Genomic DNA, 27,298 nt, shown 5'->3' with positions numbered 1-27,298 from the left:
GGAACCTGCTCCCCCAGCCCCCCTCCCCCAGCACCCAGACCCTCCACTGAGACCCCCGGACCTCTCTGCTGAGCCCCAGCCACCTTCACCTGGAAGCCCTGGCAGAGTCCCATTGCCCCTGCATCTGGAACTCCCCCAGTGAACCTCTGTGCATCCAGATCCCCACCATCCCAATGAGCTGCCTGCACCCAGATTGTCCCACACAAAATCCTTTCACTCCACACCTGGATCCCCTTACACTGAGCCCCTCCACGCTTGGATCCTACCTGGTTGAGCTGCTTGCCCCGTACCTGGCACAGAGGGGCAGGGCTCCAGGGTGTTTCTGGGACAGGCCTAGGGCTTGTGCTGTGCTGGAGTCAGGTGCAGCCTCACTGCTGAGTCCATGTCCTGGGGGTGGAGGGTAGGGAGGCTGCAGAGTGATCTCCCACCTTCATGCAGCCCGTGGTCTGTGCTCCCCACTGCCATGCTGGAGCCTCTGCATTTATTTATTGACAAATAAAACTTACAGAATTTTAAAATACTGTGTACAGACTTTTTAATTTTTGGGCACAGAATGCCCTCAGGAGTAAAAATGTGTGTATCTGTATTATATAGGGATAATCTCAATCACCAAAAGTTACAGGGACTTGTTCTATTGGTGGTTGAACCCAGTGTTCCTAACTACTCATCCCCTGCTCTAAGCATTCTAAGTCTTCTGACTCGTTATGACTGTGATTAATGATGTGCTTATGCTGCTACCAATACATGACTCCTTACTGGCAGCAGTATAGATGCCGAGTGTGATTTGAAGCTACTAAACTTTAGGCTGAATTTGAATCAGTGGCACAGAAGTCATTATGCACTGTTTTGGCATTAATAGAGGTGTAGACGTACTTTTACAGCTAAGTTGAACATGTATGTTATGATTATTTCCCAGTGCATTGTGGCTACGGTGGCCTTTGGAATGGGAATCAATAAAGCAGACATCCGGAGAGTTATTCATTATGGTGCCCCTAAGGAAATGGAATCCTACTACCAAGAGATTGGAAGGGCTGGCCGTGATGGTCTTCCTGCTTCTTGTTACGTATTTTGGACTGCAGCTGATATGACTTTTAACAGGTATAGTATTGGGAACAGCCTGGGCTTATAGGAACCTTGTTCATTCTGTAGCCAGAATTTACTATCATGAATGAGCAGGAGGGGGCGGGTTTAAAATGTTTGCTGGTAGCGAAGATAGTCTGTTGTTTTGATATATGGTGCCTTCACTTAATATATGTGAAAACATTCGTTATGCAATGATATCTTCCAGAAACACAGTGTGCGTCCAACAGTCCTCTGTATGGTCGCACCCAGCATCCCTGAGAGGGTCCATGATGTGAAGGAAGATAGCGGTCAGGATGCTAAGTACAGGGCCTGTTTGTTATTTTTGGAAAACATATACTTAAAAGCAACAATTTCCCTAAAACTGACCTGTTCAGGCTTGGACTTCTATATACTCAGTGCACCATCCTTGCAGTCCCTTAGTCTAGTTCCCACTGACGATAACATCTCAGTGTTTCTCTTACAAAGACACTCACAGAAAGGAAAATGACAGAAAGGTCTCTCTCATGTCCATCTCCATCCGCCTCCCCCTACCCCTTGCAGGAATCTTGAAGGTTTAGTGTGTTGTGCTGTAGGGAAAGACTTTTTGTGGAGCACTGTCCAGCTACAGATTGAGAACCACTGCTGTGTATGAAATAAGTTGAATGTGGTAGGTACTGTGAGTTTACTGTCACTATTAGTTCAAAGAGAAACTTGTGGACAAGTGTTTAAGCTTATTTGTTTTTCGTTTTAACGGCAGATATCTTTTAAATGAGATACGTAATGAAGGATTCCGACTATACAAATTAAAGATGGCGGCAAAGATAGAGAAGTACCTTAACTCAAACAGCTGCAGGAGAAAGTGAGTATTTTATTTTACTGCACATTTTCTGTAAGTCCACAGTACGCAGTTAGTATTGTCCATTGCAGTTCAGTAACAACTGAAGATGCAGCTGCAGAACTTAAATGCTTTGCAAAAATACAATTTCATTTTCAAAAGTGATATTTACTATCTTTTGCATAATTAAATACCAGCATTAGGAACTTCTGATTTACTTTTTAAAAACAAACGTCCTTGTCTCTGGTGAAATCAGGTGGAAATAATTGGCTCCCAGGTGAATCAATTAATGATGATGATTTCAACTCATTGTTTTTTTGCAATGAATTTAACGTGTAAATTCTTGTTCTTTTATTTAATTCTCAATATTCCCGTGGGTAGAATCATCTTGTCTCATTTTGAAGACAAACAACTCCGGAAGGCCTCCTCTGGCATCATGGGAACAGAAAAATGCTGTGATAATTGCCGGTCCAGGTAAACGTTCCTCCCTAAAGACTACAGTGTTTAGAATATCTATCTTTCCTATAACATACAAGACAAATGCAAATAAATACACCAGTAATTTCTCCTAATAAAATATTCTGTTTTTTTGTGCATTTATGTTTGTGAGTATTCTGATTAATACAAAAAGCCTCCTGAAATCTGCTTTTGTGTTTGAATAGCAGTGTCTGTTGTAGGCTTATCATCTCGGTACTGGAGTGTGACAGGAGGCAATGCGTATGCACCACACCAAATCCCAGATTGTAGTAAAGCCTGTAACAAAAAATCACTGTTGCTATTAAAATGTTTTCATTTTTTTTAAGTGACTTATTACAATACTCCTGAAGAATGTAAAATAAATGTTACGTTTCACCTCTTTTTAACCTTTGGTATCTGCCTCACAGAATTAATTCTGAAGAAAGTTTAAAAGCTGCGTGTGCCAGCAAATTTTTTTATACTGCTTGATTGTCATAGATTTCAAGGCCACAAGTGACCATTGTGGTCATCTAGTCCAACCTGCTGTATGACACAGGCCATAGAACTTCTACAAAATGATTCCTAGAAGAGGTCTTTTAGGAGACCATTCAAATCTTGATTTAAAATAGTCAGTGATGGAGAATCTACCATGACCTTTGGTAAATTTTCAGTGGTTAATTACGCTCACTATCAAAAATATATGCCCAATTTCCAGTCTGAATTTGTCTAGCTTCAATTTTGAGTCATTGGATCAGGTTATACCAGGGGTTCTCAAACTGGGGATCCTGACCCCTCAGGGAGTCGCAAGGTGGTTTCATGGGGGTCCCGAGCTGTCAGCTCCATGGGGCTGTCAGCCTCAAGTCACCATTAAATTAAATTCCACCTCCCCCCGGCCCGGTTTTTAATTCATAAGTGGGGGGCACACTCACAGGCTTGCTGTGCGAAAGGGGCCACCAATACAAAAAGTTTGAAAACCACTGTGTTATACCTTCCTCTGCTGGATTGAAGAGCCCAGTGTTAAATATTGGTCCCCCGTGTAGGTACTTATAGACTGTGATCAAGTCACCCCTTAACCTTCTCTTTGTTAAGCTAAATAGATTGAGCTTTTTGAGTCTGTCACTATAAGGCAGGTTTTCTAATCCTTTAATCATTCTCCTGGCTCTTCTCTACCCCCTCTCCAATTTATCAACATCCTTCTTGAATTGTGGGCACCAGAACTAGACACAGGATTCCATCAGTGGTCACACCAGTTCCAAATAGAGTGGTAAAATAACCTGTCTGCTCATATGCAAGATTAACCTGCTTATGCATCCCAGAATTGCATTAGCTCTTTTGGCCACAGCGTCACACAGGGAGCTCATGTTCAGCTGATTATCCCCCACAACCCTCAACTCCTTTTCAGAGTCACTGCTTCCCAGGATAGAGTCCTCCATTCTGGTAGTATGGCCTATATTCTTTGATCCTGGATGTATGCACTGACATTTAGCCGTATTAAAACTCATATTGTTTGCTTGTGCCCAGAATACAAAGCAATCTTAAGTCACTCTCTGTATCAGTGACTTGTCTTGATTATTTACCACTGCCCCAACTTTTGTGTCATCTTTATCAGTGATGATTTATGTTTTCTTCCAGGTCACTGATAAAAATGTTAAATTAGCATAGGGCCAACAAATGATCCTTGTTGGACCTCACTGGAAACACACCTGCCCAATGACTATTCCCTGTTTGTTTACGTTTTGAGATCTATCAGTTAGCCAGTGTTAATCCTTTTAATGTGGCATGTTAATTTTATATCTTTCAAGTTTTTAATCAAAATGTCATGCAGGGCCAGGTCACACGCCTTACAGTAGTCTAAGTATATTTATCAACACTGTTCCCTTTATCAACCAAACTTGTAATCTCATCAAAAAAAGACATTAAATTAGTTTGGCAGGACCTATTTTGCATAAATCCATGTAATTAATGCAAATCAACATTACCCTCCTTTAACTCTTTATTAATCGAGTCATTTATCAGTCACTCCATTATCTTTCCTGGGATTAATGTCAGACCAGCATTACCCAGCTCATCCCATTTACCCTTTTAAAAAAAAGTGGCACAACATTAGGTTTCTTCCAGTCTCCTGGAACTTCCCCAGTGCTCTGAAACTTATTGAAAATCAACATTAATGGTCCAGCAAGCTCCTCAGCCAGCTCTTTTAAAATACTTGCATGCGAGTTATCTGAACCTGATGATTAAAAATGTCTGATTTCTTCCTGAGACATTAGTGGAGTGAAAAGAGTAGTGTCATCACCATATGATTAGACTGATCATCAGTTTTTTTCACCAAATACAGAACAGAAATATTTTTGAACGCTTCTGTCTTTTCTGCATTACTCATAATTTCCATCTTGCAGAGGACCAATACCATTCTCAGGATTCTTTTTTTTCCAAATATATTTTAAAAAATTATTCTAATTGTCCTTAACACTGCTGGACATACATTTCTCCTTATGGCCTTTTACTTCCCTTATCAATTTTCTACAATTCCTAATTTCTGATTTATATTCATTACTGTCAACTTCCCCTTTCATCCATTTGCTATAAACCAGGTTGTGTTTTTAACCTTGACTGTGGCTTTTTAGACATCTAGTAAGGTGTTCTTAACTCTGCTGTTTGATGGGATTTAGTTTCCTATTGCTACTTGACACATGCATGTAACAAATATCAGCATTAATGGGACATATGTTCAAGGGGAGATAAGACTACTACATGTTTGAATAACATCAACAGAAGTAGAAATGTCATTCATTCTTGAACTTGTAGTAGATTGTGTGTCTGTATTCCCTGGCATTGTAAGAATTCTGGTATAAGGCATGTAGATCAGTGGTTTTCAAACTGCGGGTCGCGACCCAGTACTGAGTTACTGAATATAAGGCACTGGGTCACGAAGACTCTAGTCAGCACCGCCGAATGAGCTGTTAAAAGTCCTGTCAGTGGTGCTTCCTGGCTAGGGCAGGCTAGTCCCTACTGGTTCTGATATCGCGCTGTGCCCCAGAAGTGGCCAGCAACAGGTCCGGTTCCTAGGTGGGGGCAGGGCCATGGGGCTCTGCACGCTGCCCTCGCCCTGAGCACCGTCTCTGCACTCCCATTGGCTGGAAACCGGCCCATGGGAGCTGTGGGGGGCAGTGCCTGCAGGCGAGAGCCATGTGGAGCTGCTTGGGCGCCTCGGCCTAGGAACCGGACCTGCTGCTGGCTACTTCCAGGGCACAGAGCAATCCTCGGTGCCAGAACAGGCAGGAATCCTGCCTTAGCACCCCGTGCTGTGTCGCTGACTTGGAGCTACCCAAGGTAAACCTGCACCCCAACCCTGCACCCCAATCTCCTGCCCCAGCCCTGAGCCCCCCCCCAAAAAAACCCCAGAGCCTCTTCCTATACCTCAAGTCCCTCATCCCTGGCCCCAGCCCAGAGCCTGCACCCCCAGCCGAGAGCCTTGACCCCCTCATGTACCCCAATCCCCTGCCCTAGCCCAGAGCCCCCTCCCTCTCATTCCCGGCCCCACCCCGCAGCCCTCACCCCCACACCCCAAACATCTCATCCCCAGCTCTGTTGGGTTGCAGGCATCAACAATTTTCTTCAGCTGGGTCACCAGAAAAAAAGTTTGAAAACCACCAATCTGGATGTACTATGCTGCTCTCAGAAGAAAGTAATCAGTTCAGCTATGCTTCCTGTCTGTTTCCAAATTATGGGATAATCCCTTAGCTGCACTGTAGTTATGATTAGAGCAGAATTTTATTTTAGAGATGATTTTTCATTGTGCCCTACGTGCAAAGTCATGTTGGCTTTAAAATTTCAATGCCAGTAAAAGGTCTTGGCTTAAGTTTGTGTTAATTTTGGGGTTGTTTGGGAGATAGAGCCCTCCCCACTCCCACCAAATGACCTGCTTTTAATTTTTTCTATTGTTTTTTTTCACTCATGAACCTTATGAGGACTGTGGCTGCAATCCACATAAAACTTGTACCTCAGGACTTCCCTAACCCCATGCTAGTTAAATGCAAAGGTAGCTTAAAAACAACTTGAAAGCTGTTGGGTAACATACTAGAATACTCAAGATGTTCAAAGAGTTAAGAGTTGTTCACACAGTGCTAACTCTGCTACAAGTCTTCAGGCACCAAGTTAGTATGGCCAACGCAGTTTTACCTCATGGAATTTTGACTTTTGTCTCTTGAACACTAGATTTTTACATTTAAAAGTATATTTAATTGCATAATTAAATGTAAAAGCTGTAATTCAAGCGTATGCTTTATATTTTTAACTATATTTTAATCAATAACACCCCTTATCTTTGAGTGTTTAGCACTTGGCAGTTACTCTTTGTTTTCTTGTGCATGTTAGAACTCATTGCTGCACTATTAACAGTGACTCAGAAGAGAGTTTGCAGGACTTTGGTCACCAAGCGTTCCAGCTGATGTCTGCAGTGAAGGCCTTAGACGAGAAGTTTGGAACTAGAGTTCCGGTTTTGTTTCTCCGAGGATCTGTAAGTGTGGTTAAAATTCCTTGTGTGTTTTCGGGGTGGAGGGAGAGCATTCCTGTGATAACACCCCCCTTCCTGCTCCTAGAAACAATACACACATTTCACTTAATAGTACCTCTCTCCCCAACCCCAGGAAAGGCCAGTCTTACGATGTAGTGCACCTTCCTCTAGAGAGAGGCTGAACACACTAATTCAGCAGCACTGGTGTGTTAGCCCTGGAGCTGCTCTTTATTATTATGATGGGTTATTTGTATTGCAGCAGTGTCTATAGACCAGGGCCCTTACTGTGTACAAAGAATGAGTTGATGGTCTCTGCCCAAAAGAAGTCACAATTTTAGGCTCCTTTTTCTAGAAGTTAAACTTTCAACATTCTCATCCCTTCCTGGCCTAAGAGCTTGGATCCAAACTAAGATCCTGTACTTAGCAGTGTATTGAGCTGCCTCTAAACCTCTAGACTGTCTCTTTCTGGGTTGTTTGTAGTCAACTTTTGAACAGGTGGAAGTAACCTCTAATACTGGAGGGGTTATCAAAACTTTTCCACTACCTGCAAACATTTTACCTGCAATTTAATCTCTTGTATTGTTTATAGCAACTGAAATAGTTTTCTAATGGGAGGAGGTATTCCCCTCTCCATGCAGGTGTGTAACTTTCATTAACACTAAAAGGGGCTGTTTGTTCAAAGTGAAGGGAGAATACATCATTCTGTTCTCTAAATTAGCCTGTTGACTGATGATTGAGTAGAGCTGAAGATTATGCTTGTGTTAATGAGCATTTTTGATTTGCTAACTTAATCTGATGAGTAGGGTTGAAGCAAAGCGCATTGAATGATTTATACAGATCTTTACATGTAAAGGCTTTTTAAACATTATGGGGAAAAGAATCACTGAAGAATGAAATATGAAGACAGTCACAAAATAAACATTTTGAAAGAGTGTGTTTTTAGCTTGGAAGAAAATTACTTGTTTAAATTCTTGATTATTTTTTTCCCTTTATTAGGAATAACTCATGTTAAAAACTTGGCACTGATATATTTAATAAAATATCTGGATCACAGTTTATATGCCTCTGTTTCTTTTTTGTTTTTTTAATGTTAGAAGGCTTTATAATGTGAAAGTTGCAGGTTGCCTCAAACGGCAATGTAAATAGTAATGAAAATTATCTCCAGCTGTAAACTTCACCTCAACTGCTGTCTATAATGTTTCTATTTTTTGTAAAAGGTGTTCATAAGACTTTGAAAGTTGTGTGATAAGGCAAAATATCCTAGAAAATCCTATGAAATAACTCATCCATATCACCATAAGGTATCTAAATACTTGAAAAAGTTTGTGTGAAGTTTGTGAAGAATTGTGTTGTCTTGGTTTTTATTTAACCTAGCCGTGTCTTTTCATAACAAATAGGTACAGGTGGGCTCCTAGACAGACTTCAGGTGGGTCACAAGAGAGATCAGATTTCACCTGTTATTTGAAAACTGAGTCAGCATATGGTACTGAACAAGTCCTCCTGGGAAGGTTCAAATTAAGAAGTTGCCTTGACTGAAATTTTATACCACCACTGCTAGAAAAATATACAAATTTAGAACATGACCACATTAATAAACTGAAATAACTTGGGTACTTTTTTCTCGTGAGATACCCTAGGCTCCAAAATCTTTTTGTGAATACCTTTTAGTCATAATTCTAATATTTAATAATATCGAAGATGTTATTGTTTCAGCTAGTTATAGTTGAAATACTGTTAGTTCTATTTATATGGCAGTATCTTGTAAAACTCTAGTTGAAAAATTTATTATATTACACATTTTTATGTATTTTAAATGCAAGTATTGTTTTCAGTGAGCACTTCTTAAAAGTAAGTATTGCACATTACATATCCTTACAATATATATTTTAGAGAATAATTGATATGGTATAGTACCTGTAAATAAAAGACCATTCTTTTTAAAGTTCAAAAATCCATAAATGAAAAAGTTTAAATGAAGGCATCACAGAAACAAAATCAGGAACATAAATGTCTATGCTTCATTCCAGTTTTGCAAACAAATTTTGAATCTGCAGATCACCAGCCAGATTTCCAGTATATTTTATACATATGAATTGTATCAAATATAAGAGATAAAGAACTAGCAAGAATCAGCAAGAAAAAAAGAATTGACTGAAGGTATCTCAGTGTGACAATATGAAGGACTGGCAAGAAGTAGTATAAGGCACACGTTTCAGTGATCTCAGCAGTATCACACAAATGTGATACTCTGTGTAGTTACCCAATTCACAATTTACCTTTTCCCCAGAAATTGTTCAAGGTCCTTTTCAGTCCTAAGTTTCTCTGATTCTGTGACTTCTGCTGTCTGGTGTTTGAGTTCCACTGGAACTCCACTCCTCAATCGGCACATGTGCCTTTAAGCAAGGCTGCTTTCTCTGTTTTGTGACTAATCTCAGATTAGGACAGGTGAGTTCTCCATTTTTGACAGAGTGCTTAATGGAGCAAGGTGCTCCTGGAATACAGTCTCTCTCACAGATAGGGAAATCAGGAATATGTCTCATATTGTTTGATAGTCCTGTGATTTTATATATCTATGCATTTACAGAATTTTTTTTGTTTGCTTAACTTTTGTAAAAATGTTCCCCATTTTCCTTCAGGCACATATATAACCATTTAAAAATTGAAATAACCAATAGACCAAAGGTCAGCCCTCAGAAGAACTACTCTGTTTCTACTGAGACTGTTCTGCTTCCAGTGTCTCAGCATTCAAATCTGGGGACAGCACAAATATCTGAACTGTCTGAAGATGCTCCAATACTTCTGTTAGTCTTTAAGGTGCCACAGGACTCTTTGTTGCTTTTGTCTGAAGATGTTGCACTGGGGAGAGAGTCTGTGAGGTAGCTGAAACACATACCATAGAGGGCTTTTGTAGATAGAAGTCAGCACCTTGCATTGTACCCAGAAGGAAATAGGTAGGTGGACAGTACAGTTTGCAGAGCGCAGGTGAGATCTGCTGCATATGGCAGGGATCACTAAATAAGCAGGTATGTGCATGCAGTCTGCCTGGCTGAAGGTAGTCAAGATGCAAGTAGGCTCGTTGAAATAGTTCCGTTTGGATGGCAAAGGCATGAATGACCGTGGAGCAGACATATCCCGGAGGAGGTGCCTTTTTCCTTTTCTGTCTCTAGTGCAGGAACTGGCACATGTCACCCACAGAGTCCTTAATCTGTGATACTCCCCTTTGTTAATTCTGCCCTCCACGCAACTAACCCTTGATTCAGTCTCCTGGAGAGTGGAATGACGCTACTCCCTAGAGACCTGGTGCACCATCATCTTACATGATAAATATGTGAATCCTGCTACTGGAGACTGCCTGGATGTCTTGATACATTGAGAATGCTGCTGCATGGATCGTTTTCCTAGCCCATCACTTTGTCCAAGTCACTTCTCTCTTTGAATTCCTCCACTGGCTCTCCCATCTCTACACATCGAACATCTTCACTTTCACGGCCCTTTGCACCCTGTTGTCCCGACCTATTATCTGATATTCACTATTGGGATGTTGACAACAGCTTCCAGTTGGGCCATGATGCCAGCTTCCATCATCCACTTGTTAAGTTTTCAAACAAGCACCTTCATGCTTCCTCCCATGCTGCCCATCATGCTTGGAAAGAGCTACCTCATTATCCACCTTCAAACCCTCCTTAAACCTCTCCTCTGCTGTGCTGCCTACAAACCCTGCCTCCTCCATCCCCAGTTTGGCTGCTGGCTTATTGAGGCCACAGCCAGTGGTCTAGTGCCCCCAGCGTGTGCATGTAGCATCTCCCCTGCACTGTTCTCGGTCCAGAATGGTGCTGGGAGAAGGGTGGCCTCTGCTGGGCTTCATTTTACTCTGTCCCCTCCCAGTGCAACAGTCCCTGTTTTGTCTGCTTCTGCCCTACCAGCTGGAGTCTATGACTGGCTCTTCTCTGCAGTCCACCCAAGGGGAGGAGGGAAGAGGGATGCAGCCTGGGTCCTTGTGCTTTCAGAACTGGGGATCTTCTCTGTACTGGGTTCAGGAGATGCTAGTGGGAGTGGTGGCCCTGGATCCTATCAGACAGGCAAATTGTGGCCACAAGTCCTTAGGAAGTCTTGGCAGAAGGCCCTGAAGTGGAATGAATAGGCACAGAGGAAAGTACCCTGTCACCACTCCAGGTGACAGCAGTGAGGTACATTGGCGTGGCCCTTGCTCTAACAATGAACAAAGAGAAGGATTCAAATTCAACAATTTCAAATTCAGCCATTTTTAATGGGTATTAAATGACTTTGCCAAACATATTCTCAGGTTTGGACGGGTTCTCCTATAGTTCTGGCATTTTCAGTCTTCTTCAGCTTTCAGTTCCTCATTTTAGTAATGATGGTTTATATTCGTACAGGACTGCATGGCTATTTCTGTGCTTCACTAGTTATGGTGGAGTAGTTTTTCTAGGAATTGAGGAGTCTGACCAAAATGTTTGAATGATTTCAGAATTCCCAGCGTCTCCCAGACAAGTACCGAACTCACGCTCTCTTTGGTAGTGGAAAGGACTGGCCAGAGAATTGGTGGAAGGCTTTGGGCCGACAGCTCATCATTGAAGGTTTTCTTAAAGAAGTTTCTGGTCAAAGCAGATTTGCAACTCTGTGTGAGCTTACTAAGAAGGTAATCTTGTTGTAAAACCTTCCTGTCAGAGGTTTCTTTTGGGAATGTAAAATTGAGTGACTTGGTCTGTATCCCACAGGGTAGAGACTGGCTCTGTAAAGCTAGGAGTGAATTATGTCGGACGCTTCTGCTACAGCCCAGTGAAGAACTATATCTAAGGAAACCTCACACACAAAGGTAACTACACTCATACATATTATGCATGTGTCACTTTTATGTTGGGAGAATAAATATGTGAATCCTGCTACTGGAGACTGTCTGCGCCAAGGAGGAGGTTTCTGCACTAAGGTTTTTTGTTTTTGTTTGTTTGGGGGGAAAAGGGGGCGTGTCTCTTGGGCATAGTCTTGCTTGCATAAGAGGGACTATACTGCTGAGAATCACTGGTATCAATGGTTCCCTCTTCTTTGGTGACTACCCCAGTTTCCATATTACCTGTCACAGTGGCCTTACTGGGGCTATGTGATCCATATATGTGACATCCCAAATCTCTGTGATCTCACTGGGAGTGTAGACAGCCCTCTCCATGCAGAGAACGTCATGAACCTCCCCAAGAACTATTGGAGGAAGAGGAGGAACCTGAACATGTGGAACCACCAGCTCCAACAGGATTGTCATCTTCCTCGCCAGACAAGGAATTTCAAAATCTTCTGAGGAGGGTCACGCACATGCTTCCTTCTGGAGGAAGTGTAGGACACCCCTCCTAAACGATTGGATGTTCTCCGGAGAGCTGGTCCCCAGTTAGGCGGCATTTCCCTTTAATGATGCCATCTAAGGGTTAGTCCACAGTTGAAGCGCTGTAGTGGAGCTGCACTGTTGTAACGTGTCTGGTGAAGATGCTCAACACCGACGGGTGAGAGCTGTCTCGTTGGCATAATAAAACCACCTCCTTGAGAGGTGTTTGCTATGTTGGTGAATGAAGCTCTCCCGCCAACCGAGCGCTGTCCGCATTGGGACTTAGGTTGGTGTAACTTATGTCGCTCAGGGGTGGCTTATTCACTCCCCTGAGTGACATAAGTTATACCGACATAACCTGTAGTGTAGACCAGTGGTCTCCAAAGTGGGGTGCGCAACAGGAGGAGCGCCTTTTTGTGTTTTTTTTTTTTTTGCTTTGTCAAAAATGGTAGAACCGGCACGGCAGGGGGTGTGTGCTCAAAAAATTTTTACTGATAGGAGTGAGTGATCAAAAAAGTTTGGTGACCACTGGTGTAGACAAGCCCTTACAACCAGCCAAGACAGTCTGGCCACTTGTGCTCTTGCTGCAGAAACAGCAGAAAAGTAGTACTTTGTGTCATCTAAGAAGGCGCCCTTAGCTTCATGTTCCTTAGTCCACCTATCAATAAAGGTTGCCTTTCTTGTTGCCATCATCTCAGCTAGAGGAGTAGGTGAAGTGGTGGCCCTTATGGCCAATCCACTGTACATGATCTTCCATAGGTGTTTCCCTGAGATCACCCCTGGAGTAGTCTTGGAATTCCATCTAAATCAGACCATTCACTTACTGATCTTTCCAAAGCTGTATGCCACCAGTGATGATAGAAAACTTCACTCTGTGGATGCTGATTGGGTCTTGGCATTCTACCTGCGAAGGACTAAATCCTTTAAACTTTCCCAAGACTGTATCCTTCACAGAGCATATGAGGGTGAAACAGTCTCTCCTCAGAGACTTTTGAGCTGCATCCTGATGTGTTATGAGTTAATGGCTACCTCTCCCCAACAAGGTATGAGGGCCCACTCAACCAAGACCAAGGCTACATCGGTAGCTTCACTTAAAGATGTTCCTCTCCTGGAAATCTGTAAAGCTGAAAGTTGGGGTTCTGCTCATTACCCCCAGTGCAAGCTTCTATAGCTGATGCCTCCTTCAGCAGAGTAGTCCTCCAGTCGATGTTACAGCAGGATTCCTCGCACTGTTCTCAGTGAATCCTGCTTGTGAGTCACCCAGAGTGGAATGCACATAGGGACCATCACTTGATGAAAGAGGAGGATAATTTACCTCATATAGTAACAGATTCTTCAGGATGTGTGGTCCCTATCTATTCCACTACACAACCTCCTTCCCCTCTGCTGCGGAGCCTTTTGCAAGGGCTATTTGCAGTAGAAAGGTAACTGGAGAGGTGTTCAGCCCATGCCACCATCTATGTCTCCGTTTGGAGCACGAGGAGAAGGGCGCAAGTGTGGACCAATGGATGCAGCTAGCAAAAAATCTTTGGTGGGCCACAAATTGCAAAGAACTCCAGTAACCTTTCTTTGCTCTTTATATTCTGAAACCATCCTCTCTCAAGGTGTATTTTGAAATGTCAGCCTTCATGAAAGAGTGATTTTTTTGTATATGTTTTGAATACATTTGAATTCATTTTCTTACAGCAGTAGACATATAACTTCAGTTGCAGGACCACATTCACCAGATACGAGGTTAATAAAGCTGACACCAGAGAAACAGGTCTGTATTTGAGAAATATATTACTCATCATCCACTTCATTATTCTTTTTAGTGATGGGCAAGTGAGCTAATAGATCAGTATATCTAGCTATAAAGTCGTCTCCACATATTTGAAAGCTTAAGATGCACAGTAAAGCAGTACAGAATATAGGATTTACAAATCATTTGTATGATAGTTGTGTGGTAAACAAAATAATTGGTACAGTGAACACATTAATGTGTGAAGGTGAAGTGTAGTATTAACACCCAATGCACTACCTACTTCACAAAAGACATGGAAAATCACAATCCCTTCCTCGGGATTTGGTAATCCTAAATGTTTACAGATGACATGGAATGAGAAACAGCAGTAACACTGTGTATAGTGCAATCTCAGCCATAACTCTGGATTAAGTTATTTATCTGGCATTAAATTAAATGTAAACTAAATATAAAGACCACCACTACAGTTTCTAAGGGGTTTCAGAAAATGGGGTGAAACTCCAGTGCCTGCATTAGTGCAAGGGGCTGAGAGGGAACCTTAATTCTAAATTTCTTAGATTTTTCTCAGTTTTTCTCAACATGAATATATTTTACCATAGTGACTTGTTTATATAAAGTGTTTGTTCATTGATTATGTAAATTAAGAACATAAGAACGGCCATAGTAGGTCAGACCAAAGGTCCATCTAGCCCAGTATTCTGTCTACCGGCAGTGGCCAATGCCAGGTGCCCCAGAGGTAGTGAACCTAACAGGTAACGATCAAGTGATCTCTCTCCTGCCATCCATCTCCAATTGGTGGTCTTTTTAAAAATTGTTATTTTATTACAGTTTCCTCTTATACTGTGACTAAGGTTAGAAACTTTAAATTGTTTTCTAATGAGAATCAATATACTGTAACACACAGCTGCTTTTTACTCACGTCTGGTGTATCTTTGTAGTAACGTACTAGAGGGACACCAGGTACCAAGAGGAAAGAATTTTTTGTTATGCAACAGACTGTAGTGTGTTTTGAAAAAAATTGATCCCTTTGTTCGCTGAATATCTTTTAAACAGATTGGTATAAAAATTCTAAATGAATATTTTACTGTTAATATTTGTATTGGGAAAAATGTGGATACCGTCTTTGATTTTCTGACTTGGTATTTTTTTTTTATTTTTAAAACAGACATATTTGCAGGAAATGTTTTCTTATCAAGGAGCAAGTAAAATTCCTGCAAGAGGCAATGTCTCAGATGAGAGGTACAATTGACTAAATTATTTCTACTCATATCTCTTTCTCTACTTATTCATTCTTTCCTGTGTTGTGAAGGTGGTATCTATAGAGCAACTGTTAGAGAAGAAAGTAAGTCTGTTTGTGGTGTGAACTTAACTTTTTGTTTCAATGTCTCAAATCATTAGTGTGAAAGTAAGTGCTATACGGGTGCTAGACTTCATTTAACCTTTAAGAAACATGGTATAATCTGTCCCTCTGAAAGTCTGGTAAAACAGCATTACGAATGTAAATAATTTTGATAGGTAAATTAGGTTAACACTTTTAATTTTGCCTCACTTGACGTGCTAAAATGTCACAAAATGTAAGTTAGGTTATGCGCTGAAGTAGGTAGAGTTACAGTGTGTTAAGTGGCTCTTTAAAGCATCCCACATTAGTTTTAAAAAAGTGACTGTAAAATACTTCTATTGCTGATTACCTGAACTGAACCAGTAACTGAACATTTATATCATGCAAAAAATTTAACAGGCCTTGTTTTCTGCACAGGTCCATGAGCCTTTTTAAATGCACAGTTAAATAAGTCTGTTTTGGGTTTGATTTTAGGGGCATGTTAGGGGGTCTAAAATTAAGATATATTTTCATTTGTTGATATTTTAAATCCAAATGCAAGAGCAATAGACATAAATAACTTTTATTTATTCCAGATTGCTCTGCTAGTCACTTGGTTTTTGCTTAGTTTCTATTTTTTGATAACTTGGAAATGTGATACATTTTTTGGATGGGTCAGGATAATATAAAATGCAAGAATCATTTGTTTCTGTGCTCCTCACAACGGCATGGCCGTAATGGCCCAGCTGCACTGTTGTAAGGTGTGCAGTGTAGACATAGCGTAAATGGAGAAATTTAGCAACATAGCTATAGTGGTCTAATTATATTGCAGTAGTTATACCAGGGTAACTCCCAGTGTGGACCCTGTGTCTGTGTAGATGTGTTTTAATGCAAATAGCAACTAGACTGGCTGAGACCACAGGTCTGGTTGGCTCATATACACTAGGACTCCCAAACCTACCAATCTCAGCAGAGCAGAGCTGGTGCAAAATGAATTGATACATTGATCTAACAGGAATATCAATATCACTTTTTTTTTTTTTTTTTTTTAAATTTAATAGTGACCTGGTGCCATCACCAATCAAACTGAAGTCCCCAGAACCTGCTGTTTCATCCAGAGAGAAGGAACTGCACGTAAGTCTATTAAACAGAAAGGACATCTGCTTGTGTAAGAAATGCATTTAAATTGTGCTTGGGTACGTCTAACACAGTCCTAGAGACCGTTCCTTGTTCCTCCAAAGTGTCAACCAGAGAAACTGTTATTAAACTGGATTTTTCAGCTGTTACACTAAACTTTAGGAAGGTGCCTAGAACTGGAGTCCTTGATGATAATTAAACATTATGTGTGGATATGGTTTAGATCAGTGATCCCCAACCTTTTCGTCTGGCAGGTGCTAGACGAAGGACCATGGTGGCGGTCGAGCATCTGCCAAAATGCTGCTGAATTTCGGGGGCATTTCGGCGGATGCTCGACTGCCAGCAAGGATGCAGGTGCATTCGCCCGCGGGTACCGCGTTGGGGACCCTGGTTTAGTTTCTGACTGCTTATCTGTTTTATTTTGGGTCTTTAGTTTGCTTTCTCATGTAGAAGTTTTCTTCCCATGCTTTAATCACGTCTAAGTCCTTGACTTAAAATGTTCTTTAAAGTAATGCCTTACATGTATTCATACTTTGGTTTTGTTCTTTACAGACTGTTCTATATGGCAAGCTGCTGGCAGCGAGACAGAAGCTAGCCAGTGAGAAGGATATTCCTCCGGCTGTGTTGGCAACTAATAAAATACTGGTGGACATGGCCAAGATAAGGTAAAGTCTTCAGCTTGAAAACCACACGTAAGTCCAGAGATGTTCTGAAGTCTTATCCTCATTCCTCCAAGCCACGTTAGTAACAGAAAATGATGATCACAGAATATCAGGTTTGGAAGGGACCTCAGGAGGATGAATTATTTCTCATGTGTCATAGATTTTAGGTGTTGTACATAAACATATTGAGGAATTCTGTTTTTCCGCATGCTTCCAGTTCAGTAACTTTCTGCATCAGCAGAAATATTAATCTGACTGAATTTTGAAGAAAAACTTTAATGGGTTCTCATTTTGGTAGACTGTTACTATCAAGAAGTGCAGGAAGAACTCCTCAAACTGAACGCTTCTGCTGTGTGTGTCTGAATTTTGTGATCACATAAGTTCTGAAAATGTATGTATAAAGTTTATTAGCATTTTTATTAGCACCAAGGATATTGTAGCTACTTCCATTCAACATGTGTATGGAGCTATGTGAACTCAGGTGTTATGCAGATAGAACAGCATTGCAGTTATTGCTTATGTTGGTTTAGCTCTACAGGTGAAATTTGGCTGCATGTATGAATTACTCTGTTATAATACTTGTTTCTGAAGTATCATCTTGTCATGCAACTTTTACCATCGCCAGTGATGTTGTGATGTCTGCCTTCGTAGTCCATTTATCAGCTTCTCCCACGAGCAAATTCATGCTTTCTTCCAAGTCACTACTTATGCATGAAGCCTCTCCCTGAACTTAGCTGTAGAGTAACTTCCTTCTTCACAACCCACTTCTACCAAGCTGCATATGGTAAATTGCCAAGTAGCAAAGACTAGGCAGGTGGCCAGGAGGGGCCTGGGCATCAGATATACCCCTTGCTTGTAGCTTTGGGAAAAAAACTAAAACCTGCAAATTTTGCATGTATCCAGCCTTTGTAACCATGCCTTTCCGGCTGGCTGGAGAGGGGATGGGGTGCAGGGCAAGCAGCAGTGTACCCTGCTCTACCCTTCCTTCCCTGCACCCTCTGCTTGTTCGTTTTATTAGCTTGTTGCATTTGTCTTCATTTGGATTGTATGATCTTCAGGACAGGGACTCTCTCTTACCCCGTCACCTGACCAGGGACTCTGTGCACTTCTGTACTACAAATGAATAATCAGGGTGTTACAGTAAAAGTCCCCAGAAAGATAGAGAGAAGAAATGAACTTCCTTACATGATTCCCCACTATAAAAGCAAGTACTGGAAGACAACCCAGCATATAACAACTGCAACTAAGTCTGCAGTGTGTTGCCTAACGCGAAGTCATAGTTGCCCCGCCTGTGTCCCTAAATAGGACTGACAGCATGAGATGGAGAAGTTCTTTCACGGGGTCGAGATCCGTGTTGATGGCGCCAGCTGCTGGGAGCGTGCAGACACAAAATGGCTCAGCTGAATATGTTTGTAGGCAAAAACCATCAAAATACTTCTGCTCAATTCCTGCGGGATAGACAGACACAAGTTCTGCCATAATGCACTATGATCCAAGCCATAGAGTGGCCATAGCTGGTGAGGGCACAAGGAACCCAGATTATGATGGTATTCACCTACAGAAGCTGAAGTTGTAATTGGGTCTGCGTAGTGTAGTACGGATGTGTCAGCACAGGTGTGAGGCTTGGGTTTCCTGTGCAGTATGGACACTCAAGTACAGGCTTGGAAACACGGAGTCTGCAGATCCAGGTCACACAGACAGGTTTATTATGCTGTGTAAACAAACACATAGAGTTTAAAGCCAGAAGGGACTTCCAGATCATCTGGTCAGATTTCCTGTATATCACAAGCCACCAATTCCACTTAGCACCCTCTCACCAAACCCAACAATCAAAATTACACTAAAGATTTACAGTCCATAGGAGACAAGGCTGTAATGTGTCACCAGGAGAGAACAGGAGGGACCGAGGTGCACAAGTGGCAGGGAAATGATAGATGAGATTTACCCAGATAACCTGGGCAAGTGACTCTCATACCCACACGCAGCAGAGGAAGGTGAAAACTCTCCAAGGTTCCTGCCAGTCTGACCTGGGGAAGAGTCTTCCCTGACCCCACACATGGTGATCAGTTGGACGCTGAGTATGTGAGCAAGAACCAGCCAGCCGAGCCCTGAGAGACTGAATGCTTGGTGCCACCACAGAGCCCTGGTCTTCCCTGTCCTGCCTCCAGCTGTGGCCATCTCTGATGCTTCGTAGGAAAAAGATAAGAACAGAAAACCCAGAATACATTGTGGAGGGAATCCCTTTTTGACCCCTGCAAGTGGTCGAAGCCCAGTTTATAGCCAGTTTTCCATGATAGAACATAAAAAAAAATACATTATTTTGCAATTAAGAACTAATGTATGTGCCAAAAAATATTAAGCGCTAGCAAAAAGCTACACACTTCCTCCACAGACCTTTTTATAAGAACTTTGAAAAATAACGTGACTAAAATGCAGACAGTGCTGTGATGGCAGAGTAATCACCTGTCAGTGTAATCTGTGGTTAAAGTGGGGATTGTCATTCCTGTTCTGTCCTACACTCCATGTTCCAAAACATAAACCAGCAAAACCCGGTAACTCTCCATTCTGTTCTTGTTCTATGCGAAATAGGCCTACGACAGTTGAAAATGTGAAGAGAATTGATGGTGTATCTGAAGCAAAATCTGCCATGTTGGTTCCTCTCCTGGATGATATCAAGGAGTTTTGCCATGCAAATAATCTGGAGGTAAGATTTTTCCCTCAGCAAGTTCTTCTGCTTCTTCCTTATGATCTACCTCACCTTGGGATTTACAAGTCCCATTTTTCAGGCTTTCTGGCATGGTCCCGGTCCTTCCTCCAGTTATAGGACAGAACTCTTCTTGTAGCCTGTGAACAGTCCTCCTGGATCATCTCAAGTTGCTGACATTGAGCAAAGCTCTCCTCTCACTCCTCCTCTGGGCTGATTGTGCTTCCCCTGCAGCAAGAAACTGGTGGGCCTGGGTAGTGGCATCCAGCTTGTCTGGTTGGCAGTGTGGAGGATGACAAGTAGACCAGAGAAAGTGTGCTTCTAAACAGGTTTCTTAAGAAGTTTTCAAAATACAATATCAACTCCTCTCCTTTCATTTCTTCATGCCCTTGTTTTTCCCTTCATGTTCTCCTGTTTACCATGTTCTTTCTCCCATCTCTTGTTAAGGATTCTTCCTTTCTCTTACCCAATCTGTCTGTGGTGAAGTAGGTGCCCTCCTGAGATACGACCGTCTCATGTAGATCATAGCTAAGCATCCAGTAGGTTACTCAAGGGGCTATCTTCATCACTCCTTGAGTAACTGACAAGTAACTACTGGGATTGGTGGGTAAGCTTGATCTCCCACACCCTGGGCTTGGCATGTCATGACTACAAGCTTCTCTGTGGCCGGGGCGCTGGAACAATGTGTACAGTGGGGGTTCTGAGAGCCATTGAACCAAACTGTAAACCCTGTGTATGGGGGAAACCATATCAAGCCAGGGGGTGTGACAGCACCCCTTGTTCCAGCACCTATGCCTGTAGCTGTCAATTTCTTCACATATGCAATGGAAATCATTTTGATCCAGAAGTTCCAGGTTACACAGTGCATAATGATACTGGATAGGTTCTATATAAATACCTGTGGAACAGATTAACGGCCGTGACTGGCCTGGAGAACAAATAAAACCCTGGGGTGTTGAGATCCTCATCCCTAAGATGGGGGGACTCTCATCTAAATCCCACGGAGGCCTCAGCAATTCAAGGCTTGGCTTGATCTCCCTATCTGGTGAAGGGACTAGAAAGTAAACACTCGGCCTAATCCTCATCCTCGTCCTGGCAGCTGTGGAACAATAATACCTGCTGTAAGATGAGCCCCACAACAAGCTTTCTTTAAAATGGAACCTGTTAATGGCCACAGTCGGCATGCCCGTGTGGTGCTGGTAGCAAAGAAAGGAACCTCACTGTTACTTCCCCAAGAAGGAAGGCCAGACGGCAGCAGTGGAGAGGTTAGAAATTAGTCTGTGCTTGGGTACACCAATGCTGTTGTTCCTAGCCAGCCAGTTCTAGGAGTGAAATCTTCAGAATATGGCATCAATGCACACATCTTGTTACACCTAGAGGAGGCCTGATTATTCACCAGTTCCCCAAGCTTGCCTTCCTTTCTTTTAGAAATCATATATAAACTCACTGAAATAGTGTATGGCAAGCATCCAATTTTTCCTAAAATAGCTAGTAACTATGCAGCCTGTTTTTTTAGGATTCATGGTGAATTGCAGACTGTGCTCTTTTGTCATCAGTGCTCTTTTTCAAAGTGGCTTGCTTTATATAAAATCAGCATTCCAGCTCTTAACTTTCAATGATTCATATTTGAAAACAAGGAAAATGGGTTTTGTTAGCCATTGGTTTTTTTTGTTTTTTTTTAAATGGTATTGATTTGTGGTGCTAAATGTGGACCAAAGCCTGCAGTTATTGACTCAGGCAAAACTTCCAGTAAAGGCAGACTGCAGGATGTGGTCCTGAACATAATGTCTGGCAAATCTGTAGCGGAAAGAAATGGATATTTTTAATTATAGAGAGGACTGCAGAAGTCCTGGGGCTGTGCTGTTCGCATCTGATCTTAAATGTAGGTGGTTCCCCTCCACACAGACACACACACAAACACCATCACTGAACTCCTGTCGGTGTCCCTCTTGGTCCTAGCTTGTGCTGGTGTACATGGTGTCTTTCTTCACTCAGGTTTCCTTGCTGAGCTGATTTAATTCCTGTCTGGTTTGGTGCTTCAGCCACTGAGGCAATTGTCCTCAGTGTCTTGAATGTCCTTTCAAAAAATAACTGGTCTGGATGGGTCCATTATCTCATTGCTGCCATGACAACCGGGAGACTGTTTCAGATGTTTCTGGCTCAGCACACAAAGCTGGTTACATCCCAGACTGGATATTTGGGTTGGGGTTGAAGACTGAGACATATGAAATTGGCCTTTGTCACGGTCAGATTATTGCCTGGCCTGGTTTGAGGGCAGGACTCACCTTTGCTTCCCATTTTATTGGTCCATCCTGGGAGACAGGTGGACCTGACTGTTCTGAAGGATACTTTGGCCAGTGGACCCACTCTTTCAATACTCTCAGTGAACCTTATGATTCCCTTCTTCTGGCCTAGTAGACAGAGTGCTGGACTTAGATTTGGGATGTCAGAGGTCTGTTCCCAGCTCTGTTGCTGATCTGCTGTGACTTTGGACAAGTCATTTCACTGCTCCATGCCTCAGTTTTGTGAACTGTAAAATGGGGATAATGATACTGTTGTCCTTTGTGAAGTGCTTTGGGGATCTAATGGTGAAAAGTGCTAGATGATATTCTGTCCATTACTATCCATATGGTGGCACCTTGTCCCAGTGTGCTTTCTTCACTGGTCATTGTGGCCACAGACAAAGCACAGGGAGCTTCTGTGCTGCCAGTGGTAGAAATCACATTCTGAGTTTTTGCACTCTTATGCTACCCTAGAGGTGAAAAGATTCTTCTTCTCCACTCTAGTGTCTGCAGAGTCCCAGCCAGAAGATACGTCCAGGCAGGACGAGTGCCTGCTGACTTGTCTGTGGTTGGGTAGGGATGAGTGTTTCTCACTGTCGTGAGGAGTTTTCTCTCTACTTCACAGATCAGGTTGCTGGAATGCAGGCTGTGTTGGCCCCTTCTGTGAGGCAGAACCGTGTGTGTGTGGCATGAGGTTGGGAGAAGGAGTCTTGTCAAGTTTTTAAAAAAAGTCTGAACTTAGAACACACAAAAACACGTATTTATTTAAAAATAAAAGATTATACTGTAATGCAGAGTGTATTACAGTACGTATGAGTATCAAACTCTTTTAACAGTGCAGTGGCGGGAGGGATAGCTCAGTGGTTTGAGCATTGGCCTGCTAAATGCAGGGTTGTGAGTTCAATCCTTGAGGGGGCGATTTAGGGATCTGGAGCAAAAATCTGTCTGGGGATTGGTCCTGCTTTGAGCAGGGGATTGGACTAGATACCTCCTGAGGTCCCTTCCAACCCTGATATTCTATGATTATAATTCAGAAACTGACAAACCAGTCTGGTGTGTGTCAGTCCAGACACCAGTTATTTTGGGACCCCCTCAGGTATGTTACGCAGACTATCCCATAGCTTGCTTCAGCACACCTGTGTGTGTGTGTGCATATGAATTATAAGCACCCGTCTTGGGACTGTTCTACTGTTTATGTGTGGAACACAATCTGACTGTACAGTTTAGTTTGCTCAAAGTCTAGCTCTTCCATTTCCAATTCCAGAGCAGATGACCAGACAGGATGATTTCTTGGGCTTTATTCCTGCCAACTCTTGTTTGTCGCCTTACAGACAGACACGTTCCCTACTTGCGGATCTAGGGAAAAGCAGCCAGCAGCCCTCCAGAAGAGAGGTGGGTGCAGCCCACTTCCGCAGTCACAGCTCATAACATACATGCTGTTCCATGAGAAGAACCAGTCTTTGGTAAGTTATTTCCCATTGGTGGGGATGTGGCCATGCTGGTTGTCTAAAATAAGTGGTGGGAATATTGTGTGTATGGAGATTGCAAATTTGTTAAAACATAAGGCTTGAGGGCCAGACTGAGTTAGTGCTGCTGTTCTCTTAAATTCTGCCTACACTGCCAATGGAGCCCCGGGCTGGCGAATACCATGTCCCTGTTCTAGATATAAAAAATCAAACCCTTTGCATTGTACCTCATATAAGAGTCGAACGGCCTGGAAAAAGCCCCACAGGAAAATTCAGTCCAAAATTGAAAGACTAAATATCAGTGCAACTTTCTGATTGAGACTTCCAAAGCTGTGACTCTTTCTGCACCCGGATCTCAGCCGTGTTACTCACATCTGCTAAGACAGACACTTGGGAGTTGGTATTGCACAAAATACTCCATTTGCACAGTTCTGGGAACCGTGACTTGAAATGACCTGTTGTGCATTGAAGGGCAAATCTGCCCTTGCAGCAGAGAAAGGTCCCCAGGCATCAACCCAAGTGTAGTTCTTCTGTCCAGGAGAGAAGATTTGGAGGTCTGCTCAGCATGTAGGCACATCTCTGTAGTGCATACAAGAGGTGAGCAGATGGCGCAAAGACAGAGAGAATTTAAGAGTTTAAATGGAGAAGATTAATTATTTGGGCAGCGGATAGGAATGTTGACCCAGATTCAGCCCTTTCACAACTGGTTTTGGAACACTTGGTACACTTAAAAACAATGGGTTTGTTTCTCTTGATTAAAATGCACCTATCAGCAATAGCAGCAGTCTATACTCATGTAAAGGTTAAAGCCACCTTCTCATACAGTCTAGTAAAAAACTTTTTAAAAAGTTTATTGAATCTGTATCCCCCAGTTCATGACCCAGTCTCTCCATGGAATTTGAAGTTAGTGGTAATATAACCTATATCTTCCCCGTTTGAACCTCTACGGCAGGGGTCGACAACCTTTCAGCAGTGGTGTGCCGAGTCTTCATTTATTCATGCTAATTTAAGGTTTTGCATGCCGGTCATACATTTTAACATTTTTAGAAGGTCTCTTTCTATAAGTCTATAATATATAATTAAACTATTGTTGTATGTGAAGTAAATAAGGCTTTTAAAATGTTAAGAAACTTCATTTAAAATTAAATTAAAATGCAGAGCCCCCCTGGCCGGTAGCCAGACCCAGGCAGTGTGAGTGCCACTGAAAATCAGCTCGCGTGCCGCAGGTTGCCTACCCCGCTCTACGGGATTGTTTGCTGTTTTATCTTTCTGTAAAAACAGCTTTTCATAATAGCAATTTCTTCGGCTAGAAGGATTAGTGAGTTGTATGCATTCATGGCAGACCACCCTCCCCAGAGTACTTTTCATAAAGATAAAGTGATCTTAGACCACATCCTAAATTCCTTCCAAAGGCAGTCTCGGAGTTCCGTATCAATCAGAGGAGAACTTTACCTGCGTTTTTTTCCTAAACCTAATTGGCATAAAGGGGAGTCTAGATTACATTGCTTACAAGAGCGCTTTTAGCTTATATTACGTGGTACTTCTAAGGGTCAGGCCATTTCAGCACAGTCCCTATCCAGATGGGTTAGCCTTCGTATTGAGGAATGTTATGAAAAAAGCTTCCCTTGCTCCTTCTGGTCCTCTTAGAACCCATTCTACTAGAAGGACAGGTACATCTGTAGCAGTCTCCAAACATATTCCTCATACTGAAATATGCAGGGCTGGTCCATGCAGTTCAAGTCACACTTTTACAAGACGTTATGCATTGGATCTGGCATCCAGCTCTGAAGCACAATTTGGCAGAGTGGTGCTTCAGTCATTATTTAATTAAAACTCCACTCCCTTCTTCCTTATTTACAGTACTGCTTGGCTAACTATCCCAAGAGTGGGAATGGCAGAGGACACTCAAAGAAGTAGTGAAGGTTGGGTGTTTGTAATCGGAGTTCTTTGAGGTGTACTCTGCATAATCACACTCTCCACCTGCGTTCCTTGCTCCTGCGGTGTCCTAATGTCACTGTTACTTGGTATATTCCACTGCAGTAGTTGAAAGGAACTGAGAGGGCAGTAGCGCCAAGCCCCCCTTTTATAGCCGCATCCCCAGAACGCGCCCCAATGCTGGGTGTGAGGGAGGGATGTGCGCTGATGTGCACTGCTGGTAGAAGGTGGCATCTTCCTGGCTGCTCCGTCAGTGCATCGCAGGAGTGAACATGCAAGAGTCTGTCTCAAAGAACTCCACTTACAAATAGCCAACCTTTATTTCCTAATCATAACGTGACCTTAACATGGGGCTTGCACTGAGCTCTTTATTAATTTGTTTGTAGGCAGAGAGCCATAACACAGAGGGAGAAATAGGCATGTTGCTTTGTGCCCGTCGAAGGAGTGTTCCATAATCCATTGTTTTTATATCTTTTTTTGTTAAACTTCTCACTTTTTATCACTCGTTGATCGGTTAGTATGATGCTGAAATAGCTTCAAATTTCTCTTGTCCCTCCCAAGAGTGCGTGAGTGAACCTTGTCAGATAGTCGCTAAATTAAAATGCCCAAGGACTAATTAACGAGAAGCAATAGAACAATTAGTGTTAGGTAATTTGATGCCCAGGATCAAATAACCATCATTATTGCATTTCCCCTGTGTGTATTGTCTGGTGGAAAGTCAATAAAAGAAACATAAAGCCTAATTCTTTCAGGGAAAATAATTAATTTTAAATCCATCCTGTAAAAAAATCCAATTGTAGTTAAGCAAAATCAAAGAGGTTGCCCTAATATTGGTAAATGGAGTCCACCTGAAAGAACTTGAAACACTCAGCTTTTGTTTGTTATCATTTCTATTCTGGTGGTGCCAACAGTGACATTAGGACTCAGTGAGGGTTGCTGCGTTTACAGATCTCTTGCAGTTAAGATATAGCTAATTGGCTGCTTTATTGAGGGACGTTTTGGGCTTTAACAAACCGAACGTTACAAGTGAGCTGAGCTGATTATACAGTTACAGCTACTAGGTTGTCATTAAACTGTCTCTCCATCACCAGTGAAGTCCTGTAGCCCTGGAAGTAGCTGTGGAAGGTCCCATATGCGGTGAAAATATGATTCCCTTTGCATTGTGCAGACTGCTATGCTCAGGGATTGATCTGTTTCTTCCAGGCAGCAGAGCAGAGCTTGGTGGTGGCTGTCTCTGTAGCAGTGTAGGGGCGATTGTGAGCAGGCCAGAGGTAGAGCACAAACCATGGAGATGCAGTGGCCCAGCACAGCATGTAGGTCCTGGCCGCACCTCATTGTCTCTTTTTGCTCCAGCCCCATGACAGCGTAGTAGTGAGTCTGTAGCAGCGCCGTGGCCACTGCTAAAGGATGGAGCTCTGGGTTCTGTTCCTTAGACATTTGAATGCAGAGCAGAACCCTTTCTACGCATGGGATTTCAGGGTCACATTGAGAACTTGCTCTCCAAGCCAGAAATAATCTTTCGAAATGAAACCTCTTCACAGATTGGATTCAGTGTCTGAAAAAGATCAGAAAAATGTGCCTTGTGATGTGGTTTGGAGTTCTTGTTGTGTGGTCTCTGTTCTTGCGGTTGGTTTGTGAAGCAGCACCAGCACCATGCGTTGTTACGTATTATTTGTGTTACCATGGTGCCTCGGAGCCCCAGTTACAGACCAGGACTCCACTGTGTTAGGGGCTGTACAAACAGAACAAAAAGACAGTCCCTGCCCTAAAGAGCCTCTTGGAGCAATCTAAGCATAAAAGAAGAAGAAACAGATGAATACAGACAGGCAGGGAGAGTACAAGAAAACATCAAGAC

General features: G+C 42.5%; 1 protein-coding gene across 3 annotated transcripts in view; it reads left to right on the top strand.

The window, feature by feature from the left end:
- Window positions 1-27,298, top strand: part of WRN (WRN RecQ like helicase) — a 102,578-nt gene that overhangs the window by 59,242 nt on the left and 16,038 nt on the right. For all 3 annotated transcript variants that reach the window (XM_075066040.1, XM_032769480.2, XM_075066041.1), the window contains 12 exons: window positions 917-1,098; window positions 1,820-1,921; window positions 2,279-2,371; window positions 6,728-6,869; window positions 11,353-11,523; window positions 11,603-11,700; window positions 13,882-13,957; window positions 15,105-15,178; window positions 16,319-16,391; window positions 16,947-17,059; window positions 19,646-19,760; window positions 23,374-23,505. In XM_075066040.1, the coding sequence (XP_074922141.1) occupies window positions 917-1,098; window positions 1,820-1,921; window positions 2,279-2,371; window positions 6,728-6,869; window positions 11,353-11,523; window positions 11,603-11,700; window positions 13,882-13,957; window positions 15,105-15,178; window positions 16,319-16,391; window positions 16,947-17,059; window positions 19,646-19,760; window positions 23,374-23,505 (1,371 nt within the window). The remainder of the gene's footprint in view (window positions 1-916; window positions 1,099-1,819; window positions 1,922-2,278; window positions 2,372-6,727; window positions 6,870-11,352; window positions 11,524-11,602; window positions 11,701-13,881; window positions 13,958-15,104; window positions 15,179-16,318; window positions 16,392-16,946; window positions 17,060-19,645; window positions 19,761-23,373; window positions 23,506-27,298) is intronic.

This window comes from Chelonoidis abingdonii, chromosome 5, assembly GCF_003597395.2.
Source record: "Chelonoidis abingdonii isolate Lonesome George chromosome 5, CheloAbing_2.0, whole genome shotgun sequence".
Lineage (NCBI taxonomy): Eukaryota > Metazoa > Chordata > Testudines > Testudinidae > Chelonoidis > Chelonoidis abingdonii.
This window is presented reverse-complemented; position numbering and strand designations above follow the sequence as displayed.